This window comes from Haliotis rufescens, unplaced genomic scaffold (genome assembly GCF_023055435.1).
Source record: "Haliotis rufescens isolate VD_foot unplaced genomic scaffold, xgHalRufe1.0.p SCAF_6, whole genome shotgun sequence".
NCBI classification, from domain to species: Eukaryota; Metazoa; Mollusca; class Gastropoda; order Lepetellida; family Haliotidae; genus Haliotis; species Haliotis rufescens.
The window spans coordinates 52,122,009-52,141,667 of record NW_025964334.1 but is presented as its reverse complement, the minus strand read 5'-3'; the positions used below and the strand labels follow the sequence as shown (position 1 = coordinate 52,141,667).

The window sequence follows — 19,659 nt, the reverse complement described above, 5'->3', positions numbered from 1 at the left end:
TTTCTCTATCGACCTGAACTAGATCATCTGCATATTCATGGCGACTAACGAGGTAACGTAAGTTACGTAGTCCGCACATTTTTTCCCGCTCTGTGCCCAGAATCTATTGGGAGATCATAAGGGCCATAATGCCAAACTTAGAAATTCGTTCTTCACTAGTAACCAAAAGATAAATACATACTTTGGGCATACTAGGAGTGCTTTTTATATATTTATTGTTGACTTTTAACATTTTTCCATTTTGTGACAAATTATTGTCATCCAATTTTTTTTAAACAATCTTAAAATATCATTTCTGATATTTTGATGTTGACTTATAAAAATATTTTTCTCTTACTTTTCGGCAAATATGCATTGAATACCTATTGCTGATAACACATTTAGAATTTTACTTGTGCTGTCTTTGCACTTGTCAGGACAAATCACTGATGTCTGGCATGATCATACCAAGTGGTTGGTAGAATTATGTCCTCTTTTTGTCCAATTCGGACCTCCATAAACAACTTTTCTCTGTACCGCGATACGATGGAGTTCTCTCCCTTGTCAAACAACTTTTATCAGTAAAATATGCATTGTTTGATAACATGAATGACATCTGATACAGAGAACACGAATAAACATAAAGGTAAGTGAGTGCATTTTGTTCCGTTTGGCGTACATGACAAGTACCGCGATACCCCGAGGTTGCAGGCTACATGTTGGCAAATGTGATCATTTAGTTGTCAGCGTGGAGAATGAAGTTGGCACCTTTAGATGTGTGATTTAGTTTACACAGAGAGAGAGCACACTTCAAGTTATTAATGTCGGATTCATCACCTTTCCCGAGTGGATAAACCGCTTGTGTTGTGGTCCTCTGTCATTTGTGGTAGTTCATATGGGCTCCCTGAAACCATTAGGCCTTCTTTCAGAATCTGTAGTATTCAGGGGTAATTATATAGTGAACCATGATACCATCCGGCTGATCGATGTATAATGATACCTATAGCTTCCTTTTTGGGGCAACATTTAGAGACAAGTAATCAGTGAAAATAGTCCATCGTTGTTTCAAATAGAAAATCATTTTGGTCAGTTTACAGACATTTAACCACCAGATGGTATATTTCATATAGGTTTCAAGTCCATCGATGCTCTTACCTCAGTTTATCCTGTCAGATGAATACAATGATATATCAATTTTCAGCGCTACTTCCTGTGTGCTAAACCTTACGTTTTGATTTACAGAATGTTTTTGCCGAAAACATCCAAAATAATTATATCAAAAACGTATGGTCATAGGTTTAACAGAGGTACGAAAAATGTGCTGTTTTTGTGTGTCAACGAGTTCTCTGTCCATGTTTGGTTAATACGGATATTTAACTTTAATTTCTTTTATAAATTGCATTTTTCTTTAAATTCTTAAGTATTCAACAGCTTGAATAGATGATAGTTATCTTTATTTCACAGGTGAGCATCTGCTACCCAGCAGAGGACGGGGTGGGCGTGAGTCTTCTCTCGTCAACACAGTGGTCGGATATGGAACAAATTGTTGTTGCCAAGCTCCTCAACATCCCTGAGAGCCGGTAAATGTTTGTTAAAGGACAACATTCATGAATACACATGTGTTGTAAACAGTGCATAATGAATTTCGAATAAATGTAAAACATCACAACAGATGTAACAAAATGTTTTATCAAATCAAATGTATACTGTATAAAAATGACACATAACATCCAGTTAATGTTTGATAACCTCAGTTATATGATGACGGCTCATTACTATCGAAAACAACAATTAACTGTTTCATGCTGAAACGACATGTCTGTTGTGTGAAATAAAACGAGTTTGAAACTGGTTCAAGGCGTTCGAAACACATTAGTAAAAGTAGTGATATTCCAGGCCCTCTATCTCCATGAATAAAAAATCGTTGCATGCTTCTAAAATGAAGGCGTATAGGTACCATTGTTTCCTCACTGGAACCGAATGCATTTACTTTGCGAACGTATATAAACACTTTAGGATTTGTACGGAAGCCTTTTAAGGCCATGTGGTTTTTTTATTTTTTTCGATACTATCATGAAATTTCAAGATACTTAGTTGAAATTTCAAGAAACTAAGTTGAAATTTCAAGAAACTAAGTTGAAATTTCAAGATAATAAGTTGAAATTTCAAGATACGATACTTCTATTTCAAGAAGTTGAAATTTCAAGATACTAAGTTGAAATTTCAAGATACTTTCTTGGAACACAAGATACTATCTTGAAATTTCAACTTATTATCTTGACATTTCAACTTAGTATCTTGAAATTTCAACTTAGGATCGATTTTTTTTTTTTTAAATAGCCCTAAAAGGCTTCCGTAGATTTGACAGCCGTCGGTTGGGGAATACGTACACTGCCGTCATGGGAAAGTCGGTCGACTGCAGCGGACTAACTTCGGCTGTATCCGCCAAAAGCCGTTCGTAGACAAGAGACAACACCTTATCCGGAAAGAAAACATCTTGCGAGAAATAGCGACGATAAAGAAATAAGCGACAAGCGAAGAGATTTCTTTTGGTTAGTCTGACTCGAAGTCTTGACAATAAGCATACAATCCACTGTGTAACCAGTGTTCATATGCATCACAATTTGTTATCTTAAGTGGAATAAGTGCTTTCTGGTATCAGTTATCGCAAATAAATGGACAGCAGTTATGTATGGTCTCCGAATACTCTGAAGATGTCTGACATATTTTTTGGACAAATACTAGATCTAGCTCTAAGACGTAAACAGTGAGTGAAATTATGGTAATTTATCTAGCTCTATTACCGATAAGCTCATCCGACTCCCATCAAAATACACCTATAATGCATACAAAATACATTCTGGCTGAAAATGAATAATCTTTATCGAAGGGGAATCATAATTTTCATTCGAAACGCATTAACTTCTTAATTACTATTACATTCCCTGGAAACAAGCGTTGGTAAAAACACTTCCACGTTTCTCTTCTCCACCATGTCAGCTATGTTTCGTGCCCTGGCGACAGTAAGTATAGTTCCGCGAAATGCGGAATTTACCGGATATGACCGAATGTGTTCGTTTGCCGATGCTTTCTGCTCCAATAGCGGCTGTGTAGTGGTCCCATGCGAAGCGCTGTTACGATAGTTACTGCATTTATATCGCATTTAAAACAGTTATTTCGCACTTGGTAGCCATACACACGTTATTGCTTACATTCATTCTGATGATGCTTCTCTTTATTCAAATAGATAGGAGGGCTTGTATTCTAAAAACGCTCGACAAGTTGTAGGTTGGAATAGATTAAAAAAAACACACGATCGTTGTCCGAATCGTGGCCATACTTGCTGGAATAATGCTAACAGGGAGTTAACACTGGCGCAATTTATTCATCCCTTTTTAACTAACTGTCTTCAAATAAACTTTCAAATATATTATACCTTCTTTGTGGGTTCTCGACAATGAGACATATGTGCCATGGATTCTACAATAGTAAATCAAATTTGCATCAAAGCCATCACATTATATTGAATGATCAAAGGAGGACGCACCTCCTTATTTTGGTACATGATTTATCTTCTTATGTCGTGTTTCAGTGTCAACGTGACAGTCCCTCGTCTCGGGGGATCTTACGGAGCTAAAATTACCCGCGCCGCCTTACCCGCCTGTGCTGCAGCCCTCGCCACACACATCCTGAGAAGGTAGGCAACATCTGAGTCTACCTAGAATTATGAAAGTTCAAATTCTATTCCAAAAAATGTCAAATATTTGCCCGATTACACATTCCAAAGAAATCAAAGGAAAAGCCCATGCAAACCAAACAAATCAATTTTAGGAAATATTATTCGGCACTAATATAAGAGGAATCATGGTTTCTGTTCACTCCTTTCATAGCTTGGAAGGAGAGATTTGTTGTGTAAACACTATCCCAACTGAAGGTTCTATGTTTGATGCAATTGGGACATTGTGTGGAGTTTATTCGTGGGGTATTACTGGTATCCCTCTTGGCGGAATCCTTGCGTAGATGTGTCTCGTTTTAGTCTTGACTTTGGTGTCCCAGTGACGGTGTCCTAGTGGTGGTGCCCTAGTGATGGTGTCCTAGTGGTGGTGTCCCAGATGTCTTAGTGACGGTGTCCTAATGGTGGTGCTCTAGTGATGGTGTCCTAGTTTTGGTGTCTCAGATTTCCCAGTGTTGGTGTCCCAGTGATGGTGTCCAAGTGGTTGTCCTCTAGTGATGGTGTCCTAGTGGTGGTGTCCCAGATGTCCTAGTGACGGTGTCCTAATGGTGGTGCTCTAGTGATGGTGTCCTAGTTTTGGTGTCTCAGATTTCCCAGTGTTGGTGTCCCAGTCATGGTGTCCAAGTGGTTGTCCTCTAGTGATGGTGTCCTAGTGGTGGTGTCCCAGATGTCCCAGTGACGGTGTCCCAGTACTGATGTCCCAATGTTGGTGACCCCATTGACGTAGTGAACTGACACCAAAACCCACACGTCTTCCTTTCAAACGCTGTTATGAGTTTAACTGTGCACAGATGCTGAAATGAAAGACTATAAGCCTATTTTGAAACCACCTGATCTATTCTTTGACGCATTATACAAAATTTAATACATAAATTCATATATCAGACCCGTCCGCCTGGCGATGAACTTCCATACCAACATGAAGACCATAGGGAAACGGTTTCCCTATTTGGCGGATTACACAGTAAGACTCCTTCTCAACTTATTTCTTGGACAGAATAATGTAAATATGCATCTTCCAATTCTAAAGTTGGTATAACGTATCACGATTATTACATTAGTTGGTGTAGTCAGTCTGAAGCAAGCGAATGCATTTCTCTATTATTGTCAACTCGTAATGATTTAATGTAGTAAATAATTTTGAAAAATGTCTCCTGTATCCTCATCTACTTGATGCTCATTGTGAATATATACTACTCAAAACAAGTTAAGGACTCCAGATTCTTTCATGTTACCATAGTTAATCTGTCATGCCATGTTCTTTTGAGTAGTCTATTTCATGGTCTCCAGTTTCCAATCATAAAATGCGGCTGAAGCTGTTCCCAGAAACGAAGATGTCCCCAAGTAGGGATTACAGCTGTATACCAACTGTCAATCAGCTGTAAATCTGTCATGTCTTCATGAAACTTTGAGATTTTGAGAGATGCACACACAGAATATCATCAGATGTTTTATATATGCTACTGGAATAGTATTATTAATATTGCCTCAAAGTGAGACTGACCAATCAGAGAGCAGAACTACTGACCCTATATGAGCCCGTATACCGTCAGTAATAATCCAAGATGGTTGCTACTGACATAATATGAGAGCGTATACCGTCAATAACAGCCATCTTGGATTTCACCCACTTCACATATTTCATATGAACATTCTGGTACAGACATACGTTATTCGACACTGTTTTGTGTGTTTATACCATTAATTGATGGGCATGGAAGGACATTGATATGAATCAAATCACTTTTGTGACTTTAGTGATAAAAATACGCCTCGTCCAATATTTTTCTGCTAACCTAATATGACACCTTGTACGACAACTTAAGACACAATAGCTCTAGTAACCACAACATGACATATATATCCGTAGCACATTCATGACATGACTCACCTGTTTCAGGTGGGCGTCAACAATGACGGGAAACTGAATGGAATCAAGCTGACTGCGAACGCCGACTGTGGAGTGTCCCCCAATGATAATGCTTTCATAGCATTCGGCCCATGCATGGACAATGGTAATAATATAATGTGGCTTATTACATTAATTCTTTGCATTTCAATAACTTGAATCAGTTAGAATAAATGATATATTTGAAAAAAATATTAATTCATGTTTGGCATTCATCAAACTTCTTGAAATAACATATGGCCTGAAAATGACTGTATTCGTTGGACACATGGGCCAGTTCGGCATTCTCCCTCGTTGTGCATAATGCTTCTAATAGAAAAGCAACACTCGCTGTTTGGTTGTGTCGCGGGCCTTGGCCGACGATGAAATAATGTTGACTGAGGCGGTGATGATGTATATTACGGTTTATTACTTGCCCGTGAAGAGATCACCCGTTTAATAAACATATAGCTTTATTACACATTGTGTAATACCAAAACGCGTGCTTATGTACTCTCGGAACACGTTTCACGAACAAATATTGAAAGCTCTCAACATCTCTTGGCTTATTCAACGACATTGCGTGTGGAGTTGATAGATCACTGAGAGGAGCTTATGCACACTCGATGACCCCAGCAACCTTGTTGCTAGGCTGACGTCACATGGCATTGTTTCGCCGATGGATCTTGCATCAAAATTCCACAAATTGCGTCATCGGGTATTGTGACGTTATTGAAAACTTTGAGGTGCAAGGCCCGTTCCACAAGGCGATCGTATTGTAGCGCAACGACAGTCGTTGGTCTAAGTTAAAGAGATGCGAAAGTCTTAGCCCTACGATAATTTTGTGAATTCTAAAGGTAGACCCGTTGCATGGTATGAAATTCATACGTTTCAACTTTTGACGTGTTTGAAGTATTATTCTGTTAAACTCAATTGGACTATGTCGTGGATCATGTAGGTGTCAGCCTATTCATACTCAACAGTATAATTAAAAAAACGTTATAAATTGCAAGTAATAAATAAAATACTAAACTCGCTCCCGTGTAAAACCAATTTTATGAAAGTCGTGAATAGTTGTGGTATCTGACTCGCTTTCGCTCGTCAGATACCACAACTATTCACTCGTTTCATAAAATTGGTATTACACGGGAGCTCGTTTAGTATTCTATATTTATGTTCTGTAAAAGATATATAAGGCATCAATATTAAATGATGTCAGAGGTTGGAGGAAAAATGTCATTATCGCTGTGGGAGTGACAACAAGTGGCATTTGAAAGTGACCACGTCACACCCAGGTATGCGCTTGAGATACAACTGGAATGACGACCAGAAGTAAGACTTCGAGAAGAAGCGTACGTGAGAGGAATAATATATGTACGTACTATATCCGGCGACAGTTTCATAGATTGGCTGTCATGATGGAGTATCGTTGGTGTGACTTGCATGTCCAGAGTAATACTAGACTGTCTACAATTAAGCGTCGTGATACAGCTGAAATACTGTTCAAAGTGGCGTTATAATTACACACCACAATCTCGCACTTTTTCACTGATACTAATGTACGTTTGCTAGGTTGGTCTGTGGATATGGCTACTGACTATCATACAACAATATATAATACAACACATAATCAATGGACCCGTGATAGATCCGGGATAGAATAGGTCTTCAGCAACCCATGCTTACCGTATAAGGCGTAAGAGGCGACTAACGGGATAGGGTGGTCAGGCTCACTGACTTGGTTGATGCATGTCATCGTATCCCAATGGTGTGGATCGATTCTCATGATGTCAATCACTGGATTGTCTGGTCCAGACTCGGTTATTTACAGACCGCCGTCATGTAGCTGCAATATTGGTGAATGCGGCGTTAAATAACACACAATCAAAAGAAACAAACATAATCAGTGTTGGTTATGATATTAATTGTTTGTTTTGCCAGCCTACTACTGCCCCACGTGGGACTTCAAAGGTGTTCTCTTGAAGACAAATACCGCAGTTAACACCGCTTGCCGATCACCAGGTAAGATATAAAACTAGCACCAAACAAGACATTCTAAAACGGTTAAACTTTTACCTGAATAATATTAATAATTTCCTACCAGGGTCGTGCCCCGCCAACTTCATCATGGAGTCGATGATGGAACACGTCGCCAAAGTCCTGAACAAAGACCCACTGGAGTTCCGGAAACTCAACCTGTTCAACAAAGGCCAAGTGAGTAATTGCAGACAAGCACTCTTGTGATGTATTGATGTTTTGATTGGAACATTGTCCCCAGGAAGCAATGCCGTAGTCGTTTTGGGTCGTTCCTTTCGAAAACTCTCCAATAATTGCGAAAAGATCATGGAAACATTTAACTCCTCCGAAGTCGCTGTCTAGATACAGTAAACTACGGTTATAACGAACTCAAATGGACCACTCATTTCAGTTCGTTAGAACCGTAGTTCGTTATAAGCATATATACAACAACTATACTGCAAATGGCCGGGACCAAAAATAAAGTTCTTAATATCCGTCAGTTCGTTATAAGCGTGTTCGTTATAAACGTATATATTGTATACAATTGCCCATCATACTATGACGGCCATTACATGTACTGATTATTGTGTATATATTTTGAAAGTAATCAGAAGCCGTGTGATACAGCCTCATTGCAACTACAGGTTCTGTTCTCTTAAGCTGAAAGAGGAGTTAATCTTGCTCTTGTAGTTTGCAAAACGTACAAACCGTCTCCATACATTTGCACCCAATAATATCCCATGATATCCCATGACGTAGTAGCTCTGTTTATTAACGGAAAACTTGCAGGATGAATGGCCATATTTTTCTGCAAATTTACCTAAACAATTAATTCATTTCTGTAATCCAATGATTCCCTAGGATATCCAATAAATCGGGGTTTTTTTGTTACCTTGTAAATTTTCAATATGAATACATCGTAAGGTCAATAATACATGCATTGACCTGTTGAAATCATATGGTTAATCATGAGCTAATTCTGCAACAAAATATATTATATCAAACCAATATGAGTAAATATAATGGTCAGACGTTCGTTGTCCAACCGTCTTTCTCCGTGTTTTGTAACTTTTAACGTTTTGACATCTCATAGCCGTAAGTCAATTGAAACTGTAACATTACATGGATGACTGCTTGTGGTCCCTTGAAAGTGCTTAAAGTGTTCTGGCTCAAGCTGCAACATAAATGCAATTACAATTTGATCAGTTATGGCTGCGACTATGTGCAGTTTAATACTGGGTTGGATTGAACGTTTCATGGACGTTTCCGTTTGTCCAGGTCTTCACATAACCCCAGTACATCTAGTGCTGACGCGTAATAACCATATGAATCTGATTTTAGACAACAGCCGCCGGAATGTTTCTGAAGTATTGCAACATCAAAGACATGGTTGCTCAACTGGAGACGTCAGCCGATGTCCAGACTAGGAAACAACAGGTGGCAGCATTCAACCAGGTACTGTAATTGCTGTCTTGGAAATTAACGACGAATTCTTCAGTTGCAATCTTAGACCTGTTTACAGTAGAACAAACTATGCCTACCTGTCAGCTGATAATATGTGACCAGAAAGGCGAAGGGGCTTATTCTAATTTTGCAAGTATAATGCCGGGCAATAGAAAGTACACACCTAAAAACTGGATTTCATGGAGACAGTACTTGTCTGAACCAAGTCACCGAAACATTGCAAATTTAAGGTATACCCAAATATCAAGTACATCCCAATCGAATATTCATTTCTTGATGGTTTCATTTTTGCCGCCATCAAACATGGGTGTGTACTCTCTTTTGCGCTTCAGTTTATTTGCAAATGGAAGTACATCTGTAGTCTTTATAGGTATTCATTCAACTTCAGATAAAATAACATAAAAAGGAAGTCACCAGTTCTTCATTCAACAGTGAAAGAGAAAACAAATTATGCCATGCGTGGTTTAAATTAACTTCTCTGTGTAAGTGAATGTGGTTTTACGCCGTTTTGAGCAATATTCAGCAATATCACGGCGGGGGACACCAGAAATGGGTTTCACACATTGTACCCATGTCGGGAATCGAACCCAGGTATTTGGAACGCTTTAATCACAAGTCTACCCGACCGACCTTCACTTCTCTGAAGCAGTCTATGCCTTACATCTAAGTTATTTTCTAGGAATCATTCCAGTGTACATTTATGGGGTATGGATCCCGGGCCTTTGGCGTGACTCGATAATACTTTATATTTGTACTCAGGCCAACAGATGGAAAAAGAAGGGCATTTCAGTTGTGCCACTCCGCTTTGACATCCCCTACACCCAAATCAACTACAGCGTCTACCTGACCGTCTACCACGGCGATGGCTCTGTGGCCATATCAATCGGCAGTGTGGAGAATGGACAGGGAATCAACACAAAGGTTGGTATATATACTCTCCAAAAAAAGAAACGTATAATAGATTGCATTTACAATGTGTATTGTTACTTTCACCAAAATGGCTTCAAAATTGCTGAAATACGTAATAAGATCATCTACAAATACGGATGCGAGTATTTGTTATAGGAAATTGAGCCATTCGGTTTTGAATTATTTTTGGGTGCGTTGTTCACAAACTTTTTAAACATGTCGCCGAAATTATGGAAAAAGTACAGACCCTACTTGGCTTTAAAAAGAAGACATCTGCCTACAAATTTGTTGAATGGATTTGCAATTTTCAACGAGCGTAACTATGCCACGACTTGACTTGACACAGAAAAATCGCCATAGGACGAGTTCTAGCTTGAAAGTCTCAGTCATCAGAGTACAATGTCTCGTTGTACAATTTCAACATTCTGGGTCAACCAATGACCGTCCACGTTCCGGCTTACCACGAGTCACTACACCCGCCCAAAATATGTACATCCGGTGCTGCATTTCCGTGATAGGACTGTCACGGCCGAACACAGAACCGCCAACGTGCCAGAACTACGAAGATATCCGCCGAGACTCTACGGAGTCTTCGCGAGGTTTGATTGAGAGCCAGGAGATCTTATTTTGGCTACGTCTTTCAACGTCATCACCGCCTTCAACGCGGTCATTGGTGTACTGATGTTCAGATCTGGAATCTGCGACATTGGAGACGAATATGTTTACTTACGTACCATTACTGAATCATCAACCTCACATTCTTTATGACCGCCTCCGTGGTCTTCTGGTAGAGCGTCCGCCCGGAGAGCGGAAGGTCCAGGGCTCGATCCCGGGCCGCGTCATACAAAAAAGACGTTAAAAGATTGTACTTGTTGTTACCCTGTCTGGCGCTCGGCATTAAGGGGCTAAAACAAGGACTGGTCGGCTCGGAGTCAGTATACTGTGTCTGAGTGGGGTATTCATGTTAAACTGCGGCATGGTATCTCAGTGAGCTAGCACTATAAATCGGCATCAGTCCGGACTAGTACAAGCAGCCACACACACACATACACGTGCATGCACGTCGCTATATAAGTGCAATAATCTTGGACGCGACGTTAAACCCAATTTCACCTCACCTCACCTCACATTCTTTATGCATTGTTACACACATATACATCAATACGACAAATAATAATTATATCTTTCCTGTATTGTTTTTAATCTAATCAATTTAACAACTGTTGAGGACACCATTAGATCATGATGGTAATGATTTTAATGAATGAAATAAAACAACAATTACCAAAAGAGAAAACTGAGCAATAAAATCAAATCATTGTATTTTGTTAACCTGTCATGTTTCTCAAGTGAAATCAGATCAGTATAAGATGGGTGTAGAGCGCGTGAGCTAGCCAAGATGTCAAAATCTTGGCTCACCGACAGATCCGAGTTCGATTCGACACATGGGTGTGAATACCGACAATTTTCTAAATTCCGTCCTATTGTTCGGTATTGTTCGTCTTATGAAATAGTTACGCTTATCGTAGTGTTTGTAAGCGAATAACTATGTACGACAATCATGTTCAAGGCACCAGTATTAGGGACATGTAGTGGTTTTCAAACGAACGTATGTAATTTCACAAATCATTCCAGATAGCGTTGTTATTTTGGGATAACTAATCGTGTTGGTAAACTTGCCAAGACATCGGTGGACAAAGACATCATTACTGAACAGCTTTTAAGTGTAGTATGAGGGTATTCCCAAGAAGAAGGAACTTTGCTCAGGTTTAGATTCTACACGTGGCCCATCCCCAGACGAAAATGACAAGAATTCTTATTGTGTGCTAGATGATGCAAGTCTGTGCCTTTGAGCTTGGTATCCCCCTGGACATCATCACCGTGAAGCCAATGACCACTTTTGTCGACACAAACTCATTTGCAACCGGAGGCAGTGTCTCCAGCGACGTGAACGCGTTGGTAAGTTGTGCATGTCTTGCATTATATTTTGACACTTCCTTTAAAATTCCGGGTCAGAACAGGTTAAGAGACTGATTACCGGTACTAACTGGACGACTATCAGGAATATAGGGCCAAATGAACTCATTGTGCCCGGAAGCAGAGGACCATTGATTTGTTAAAGGTGTCAATTACCAGACACCCTGCTTATCTTGATCACTATTAATGTAACATCTTTTAAATGATATGAAGCGTTTGGTTCCGATCCTGGTTTCGAGGATTGGCGAATCCAAGGCTGTGTGCGCCTGGGGTACGAACCCTCACCCTTTTTTTAGGCACTTAAATGTTAAATGCGCCCTCGACCAAGTATAATGTGTGCATCTTCACCTAAGCACTTTTTTCCAAATCCCGGATCCGCATTTGCTAATTTAAATACTAATATTGTGGACTTGACTGCAACAAATACTCATTGGTTTCGAGGATGGCAGTCTGCTTTGATCGACAATGTGATCATCGGTGGAGCAGGATCAGTCACCTTTTCGCGAACACCTGGTATCGTCACTATTTGATAGTTATTCATAAACACATGCTTATGATATATTTGAGATCGTTCATTGGTTTTGCAGAGAGTTCTTATGATTACGGAAAAGGTTTTGTCGCTTTTACTTACATCCTACTTGTTAATGTCGTATCAATGTCTTGTTAAAGGGAGTCATCCAGTGCTGTCAACAATTGAAGACCCGGATGGCTCCGGTGAAAGCCGAGATGGTCAACCCTACCTGGCAGCAGCTGGTTGCTAAGTGTTACAGCGAAAGAATGGACCTGTCAGCCAGGAGCTAGTAATGTTCATACTTGACTTGCTGTGCCATAAGGGTTGGGGGAGTAGCCCGTATGATAATTCGTATAGCGCATTCGCCACGCCGTAGACCTCAGGTTCGATTCTTCACATGGAACCAGCGTCAGACACACATTGTCAGTGAAACATTGTGAAAAGTAACACAAACACTGCTAGTATAGTAGACACTGTCGGAGTATACATACACTATAACATATTCATCTATGTTTAACGATGGCTAAAACTAAAATGAGAATTTTGATACGGTACCACAGTAATGTTTTGGACCTTAGTTTCCGTTGTTTTAGTGACAACCTTCGGCCTAGATACGTTCTGATAACGTTTGTATTTTTTCAAATCCAATTTTCAAGTGTATTCTTTCTTTTGCCCGGTAGTGTACATCCATTGTAAAATGAATTACAAATGGGAGTGGACCCCGGAAATCTAACGCCGCCGGTTCCAAATTTAATTTTCGAGTATCGAGTATCAATTACACCCGCACATAAGAAAAACACATACAGTTTTTCCTCTAATTCAAGTTTGGATCGGGGTTAATTTACTGCTTTGGAACAAGTTTTCTGGTTAATGCCTTATTTAGATATCATCAGCGAAAGAAAGCAGAGCACGAAAATATTTTTTTTAAAGTAAAGCTAAAAAAATACATGTAGATCTTTCCCCTTTATTACATTTGTAGTAGACGTGGTGATCAGCAAACAGTATATTTAAGTATTCGAAGAATGTTTCCCTCCGTGAAGTCATAAGCTCTCCTTCTTTGCCCTGCGAGTGACGCAAGTGGAGAGAATTTAATAGTCATTGGGACGGAGAGGCGAGTGAGTGATTTTAGCAATAGTCTAGCAATATCACGGCGAGTAACACCAGAAATGGGCTTGACACATTGTACCCATGTGGGGAATCGAACCCGGAACAGGCGTGACGAGCATAAGCTTTAACCATGAGGCTACCCCACCGTCCCTGAGGGACTGAGAGGGGTTGAGAAGTGAAGTGTGTGATACAATAGACTCCAAATCTTTGGCATCATCTGTCTATGATGGAAGCCATTTTTCCTTTTGTAAGGGCGGAGTGAGTGAGTATGGTTTTACGGCGCCTTTAGCAATATTCCAGCAATATCACGGCGAGTAACACCAGAAATAGGCTTGACACATTGTACCCATGTGGGGAATCGAACCCGGAACAGGCGTAACGAGCAAAAACCTTAACCACGAGGCTACCCTACCGTCCCTGAGGGGCTGAGAGGGGTTGAGAAGTGAAGTGTGTGATAAAATAGACCCCAAATCTTTGGCATCATCTGCCAGTGTGTTGGAAGCCATTTTTCCTTTTGTAAGGATACGTCAGGATATAATGACTTAGACTCAACGATAGAAAAATCCATATCTGGTCACTTAATTAGACCACCTTGTGTGAAGTGGGTGCCGAACACCTTGCAGCCTGGATTCTCCTTGAGAGATGTATGACAGAATCAAATTTTTAGTTTTGAGATTAACCTGTTGGGACAGGTACTTCCAACTATGTTGCTTTAAGCATAACGACATAATCGCATGTAATGTTTTCTGAATGGTCATGGAATGCCCGTATGTTAATTTAATACAATACATGATGACTGTGCTTTGTATAGAAAACTGCCCCATGCCTAAGTTGGAAAGGTTTTGTGGGTCCATGGGCAAGTAAATCATGCATATCAACAGATTGATCGTTTGGGCATGCTTATTACCTGGCTATAAGGGAGATCTCCACAGTTTGGAGTTGAGGTGGAGAATATAACACATCGTTATGAAAAAAACTTATGTATATTAATATTCATATCTCCAGCACTGATCCAACGGGCGATAGTACTAAATACAACATCTACGGTGCAACCTGCACGGAGGTCGAGGTGGACGTTCTGACCGGGGAGAACCAGATAAACAGAGTGGACATCCTGTATGACTGTGGGGAGAGGTGAGATCAACAGAGTGGACATCCTGTATGACTGTGGGGAGAGGTGAGATCAACAGAGTGGACATCCTGTATGACTGTGGGGAGAGGTGAGATCAACAGAGATGACATCCTGTGTGACTGTGGAGAGAGGTGAGATCAACAGAGTGGACATCCTGTATGACTGTGGAGAGAGGTGAGATCAACAGAGTGGACATCCTGTATGGCTGTGGGGAGAGGTGAGATCCAGAGAGTGGACATCCTGTGTGACTGTGGAGAGAGGTGAGATCAACAGAGTGGACATCCTGTATGACTGTGGAGAGAGGTGAGATCAACAGAGTTGACATCCTGTGTGACTGTGGAGAGAGGTGAGATCAACAGAGTGGACATCCTGTGTGACTGTGGAGAGAGGTGAGATCAAAGAGTGGACATCCTGTATGACTGTGGAGAGAGGTGAGATCAACAGAGTGGACATCCTGTATGACTGTGGGGAGAGGTGAGATCCAGAGAGTGGACATCCTGTATGACTGAGGGGGAGAGGTGAGATCAACAGAGTGGACATCCTGTATGACTGTGGAGAGAGGTGAGATCAACAGAGTTGACATCCTGTGTGACTGTGGAGAGAGGTGAGATCAACAGAGTGGACATCCTGTATGACTGTGGAGAGAGGTGAGATCAACAGAGTGGACATCCTGTATGACTGTGGAGAGAGGTGAGATCAACAGAGTGGACATCCTGTATGACTGTGGAGAGAGGTGAGATCAACAGAGTGGACATCCTGTATGACTGTGGAGAGAGGTGAGATCAACAGAGTGGACCGCCTGTATGACTGTGGAGAGAGTTGAGGTCAACAGGGGACATCCTGTATTTTCATGAAGTGAGGTGAGATCAACAGAGGGAACATCGTGTATGACTGTGGTAAGAGGTACGACCAACGGATTGGACATCCTGTATGACTGCGGTGAGAGGTGAGACCAAGCGAGGGAACATCTCGTATGACTGTGGTAAGAGGTGCGATCAACTAGGTGGTCATATTGTGTGAGTGTGGATTGAGATAACATTAACACTGAGTGGACACTGTATGACTGTGGGGAGAGGTAAGAGGTAAGACAATCCCGCTGTTATCGTATTTTGGAAATATGGCGCTGGTCACAATGCACGCAATTAAGTTCTATCGAACACATTTCATTTTGACAATTTAGTCAGCAGAAACACTTAGATCAGTTTACATGGTATACAGGCTACTATTGTATGCCGTTTCACTGTGAGTGTTCGGAGTCACTTTTGCAACGTTTGACTGTATCCAGCATGAACCCTGAGATTGACATTGGACAAGCCGAGGGTGCGTTTGTGATGGGCTTGGGCTACTGGATGACCGAACAGATGATCTTTGACCCCACGACTGGCACAGCCCTGACGGATGGCACATGGGTACGTAACTTCAAGAATTAACATAACAATTTACCATATGGCATTTGCCTCTGTATAATTCGCCAGTCGTTGTACATGTGTATTTCTGCCTGTTCTGGTAATATGTTCGACTCACAGTGACTGATCGGTATATGACAGTAAGTGAATGAGTTGGGTTTATAGTATTACAGTTACATTTCGGCGTGTCAGCTTAATGTGGGAGGAAAGCCCGAAGTGATGCAGGTCTCAGAAGTTTCCCACTTCGGTGAAACCCACGAGCACGGGTATGGTTCTGACAAACCTAGAAAGAAAATTGGGGCGAACCGGGATTCGAACCCACAATCATAGGTTTTTGGCGTGCCCAAGGGACGCAACTCTGAACGGATAATCGCGGCGCCTTAGACGACGGGGCCACCCGTGCCCCTCAGTTTATGACAGACTTGTCAATAGTAGATTGTAATCGTGTTTTAAAAACATCTAAAATGAGTTGTTTTACCACCGACTTTCTAAGACGACGGACTGTATAGACAATGAATATAAATAGTACATGTTGATGTTTTTATTATCATGCAAGTTACTGAGGTATAGTGTATTAAAATGCTTGCTTCAGTGTCAACCGAATTCCAAAACAAAAACTAGCCATGACAAGTTCGTCATCAAATGTCCATGTTACAACAGTGTTCAAACTTACGACTAACACGCTATGTTCTGCCTGCACAGGAATATAAGCCCCCACTGGGAAAGGATATCCCTATCGACTTCCGCATTCAGTTTCTGAAGAATGCTCCCAACCCACGCGGAGTCCTGAGAGCTAAAGGTAATAACAGCCACTATTTTTTGAGTGAAGTATATGTATGACAACCGGCTCTTCATTGTGAACTCGAGAATAGCTTGCACTTTTAATGATTTCTGAATGTATGGTGTATGTTATCTTCCAGCTGTTGGTGAGCCGCCCCTGTGTATGGCTGCGTCAGCGTTGTTTGCTGTGAAACACGCCATAGAGGCTGCCAGAAAGGATATTTCACAGGACACTTTCTTTCCTCTCGGTATGACTGTTTATCTGATTACTAATTACAGATGCATAAGTCCTTAAATTATTTAGAAAATGTACTCATTAAGAGTGACACCAGTTTCCTTGACATGTAGGACCTTATGAAGATTATTTTTTGCTGTATTCCTGTTCAAATGTAAAGAATTGCATAATATTATACAGTAAAGAGGACCAAGTTTCGGCTTTTGAAAGTGATATTTGATTGTCAGCGTGATGTTAAAGACCCCGAGTAACCAATTAAAATATATTATTTTTAAAAATGGAAGTTTTCGAAACTATCGAAAGCAAATGTACTTCTTAATGGCGAAGACCGCCTCCGTGGTCTTGTGGTAGAGCGTCCGCCCGGAGAGCGGAAGGTCCAGGGTTCGATCCCGGGCCGCGTCATACAAAAAGACGTTAAAAGATGGTACTTGTTGTTACCCTGTCTTGCGCTCGGCATTAAGGGGCTAAAACAAGGACTGGTCGGCTCGGAGTCAGTATACTGTGTCTGAGTGGGGTATTCATGTTAAACTGCGGCATGGTATCTCAGTGAGCTAGCACTATAAATCGGCATCAGTCCGGACTAGTACAAGCAGCCACACAAACACATACACGTGCATGCACGTCGCTATATAAGTGCAATAATCTTGGACGCGACGTTAAACCCAATTTCACCTCACCTCACCTTAATGGCGAAATTCTAGATTGATGTGTCACAGATATGCAGACGAGTTCCTACTGTTAGACACAGAAGGCATAACAGTCAAACGACATGTGTACATCAAACAGGAACACTGTGAATTTGGGACGAAAGAAAACCTTATCTTTGCTTTAAAGCTATTGATTGTTAGCAACAGTATTAAAAGCAGAATAAATCAGATATTCGTTTATTTCAGACGGTCCTGCAACAGTAGATAGGATACAGACAGGATGTCAAGTTAACAATAGTCATCTGGTGTATGGGAATTAGATGAGTCTACCATGGGATCTATATCAGACAGCCATGGGACATAGATCAGACAGCCATGGGACATAGTTCAGACAGCCATGGGACATAGATCAGACAGCCATGGACAGATCACTGACGCTTTCAATCAACCGATGCTCCACACTTGCAAGTTGTGGCATAGGAAATGGTTTTCCAACGAACCTCGATGCTAAACAGAACGAGACCTTGCTTTTTGCGATTTATGAGACTTATGATTGAGAATATATGTTTCAAATATTGTTTCAAATGTGTTTTCAGTCCGTGATTAAAATTCATATTAAACTCTGAAATGAAGAGCCAAATAATTTTAGGTGGAAACCAAAACGCATAATTTTTTAGAACATCCAACATGTTGGTTGTTTGTATTACCTGACGTCAACTTATCTTTTTCAATTTTTGGGAGGAGCAGATTTTTTTTAATCATAAAGTGGAAAATGGGCTTATGGACTTTTTTTGCACTGGTTGATTGGTAGTTCATTTATACATCTGTGAATGATATCCTGTTTTCAAATTATGGAAAAACATATTTGCACATTTTAAAATGTTTGTAATCGAACTTTTGAAATTTGTTTAATAAATTATAATACAACATGCAGAAATACGCTGTGGTTTTTGTTCTGTTTTTAAAAAATAAACTAATTTGTGTCACACACGAGTACTCTGGGTTGGAAGAAGTCCACCTCACCCCATGCTCATAGGACACACAAGTACTAGTCGTATTAATAGTCAGCTCCAGTGAAGCCGGATCTTCCATCTACGCTATTACCTGAGATAGCATTTGGACTTAGTTACATGTACACTTGCCATATGTGATGTATTCAGATACTATGAACACAATTTCTGTAATGCCGTGGCATGGTGTTTATTCTTATTACGTTTATTCTTTTAGTATTATTGTTGTTTGGACAATGAATATGTAGGAAATCGGTAAATGTCCTTAGCATGACGATCCAGGTGAGCAGAAAGGGAATTCCGACATTTCGTAGTAATAAAAAAAGTCCGCCTCAGTGGGCCTGGCTTATTTTTTACATTCCTTGGGAAATGAATGCAATAACACGTGACCAATTCAATTAATCAGAAGGCAGGAATTTCAATGAACACAACGAAAATATGATATATATATATATATATATATGTTTATGGTAGTTTGTGCATTTTCAAAAAAGTTCAAGGTCCCTGCATGTTTACTGACTGTCACAGCGAAACTATTTGCTTCCATGACTCACGTTTTTTTGGGGGGATATGCCTTTATGACACCATGTAAGGTCCACAATAACAAAATGTATTCTTACTGTAACACAAGTTCTTCTTTGAACTTGTGTTGGCATGCCTACTGAGGTACAAGGTCACAGTTTAACAGGTTCTTTCTCTTTAATACCGAGTCTCAGGCAGGGTACGAAAAGTACAATCTTTTAATGTATTTTGCTATGATGCGACAAGGTACTGAGAAACTACTGCATAGTACTGACAAACATAGAAACATTACCCGGGCGGATCGAATATTCGAACCCACGATCATAGGTTGCTGACACGC

General features: G+C 40.6%; 1 protein-coding gene across 1 annotated transcript in view; it reads left to right on the top strand.

Annotated features, from left to right (window-relative positions):
- Positions 1-18,773, top strand: part of LOC124138164 (xanthine dehydrogenase-like) — a 39,248-nt gene extending 20,475 nt beyond the window's left edge. The window contains exons 21-35 of the mRNA XM_046504694.2: positions 1,444-1,559; positions 3,572-3,676; positions 4,598-4,676; positions 5,613-5,727; positions 7,542-7,622; positions 7,705-7,814; positions 8,961-9,074; positions 9,843-10,004; positions 11,823-11,951; positions 12,639-12,769; positions 14,593-14,721; positions 16,005-16,128; positions 16,828-16,924; positions 17,046-17,153; positions 18,034-18,773. Of these exons, the coding sequence (XP_046360650.2) occupies positions 1,444-1,559; positions 3,572-3,676; positions 4,598-4,676; positions 5,613-5,727; positions 7,542-7,622; positions 7,705-7,814; positions 8,961-9,074; positions 9,843-10,004; positions 11,823-11,951; positions 12,639-12,769; positions 14,593-14,721; positions 16,005-16,128; positions 16,828-16,924; positions 17,046-17,153; positions 18,034-18,107 (1,674 nt within the window). The 3' untranslated portion in view covers positions 18,108-18,773. The remainder of the gene's footprint in view (positions 1-1,443; positions 1,560-3,571; positions 3,677-4,597; positions 4,677-5,612; positions 5,728-7,541; positions 7,623-7,704; positions 7,815-8,960; positions 9,075-9,842; positions 10,005-11,822; positions 11,952-12,638; positions 12,770-14,592; positions 14,722-16,004; positions 16,129-16,827; positions 16,925-17,045; positions 17,154-18,033) is intronic.
- Positions 18,774-19,659: the final 886 nt, after the last annotated feature.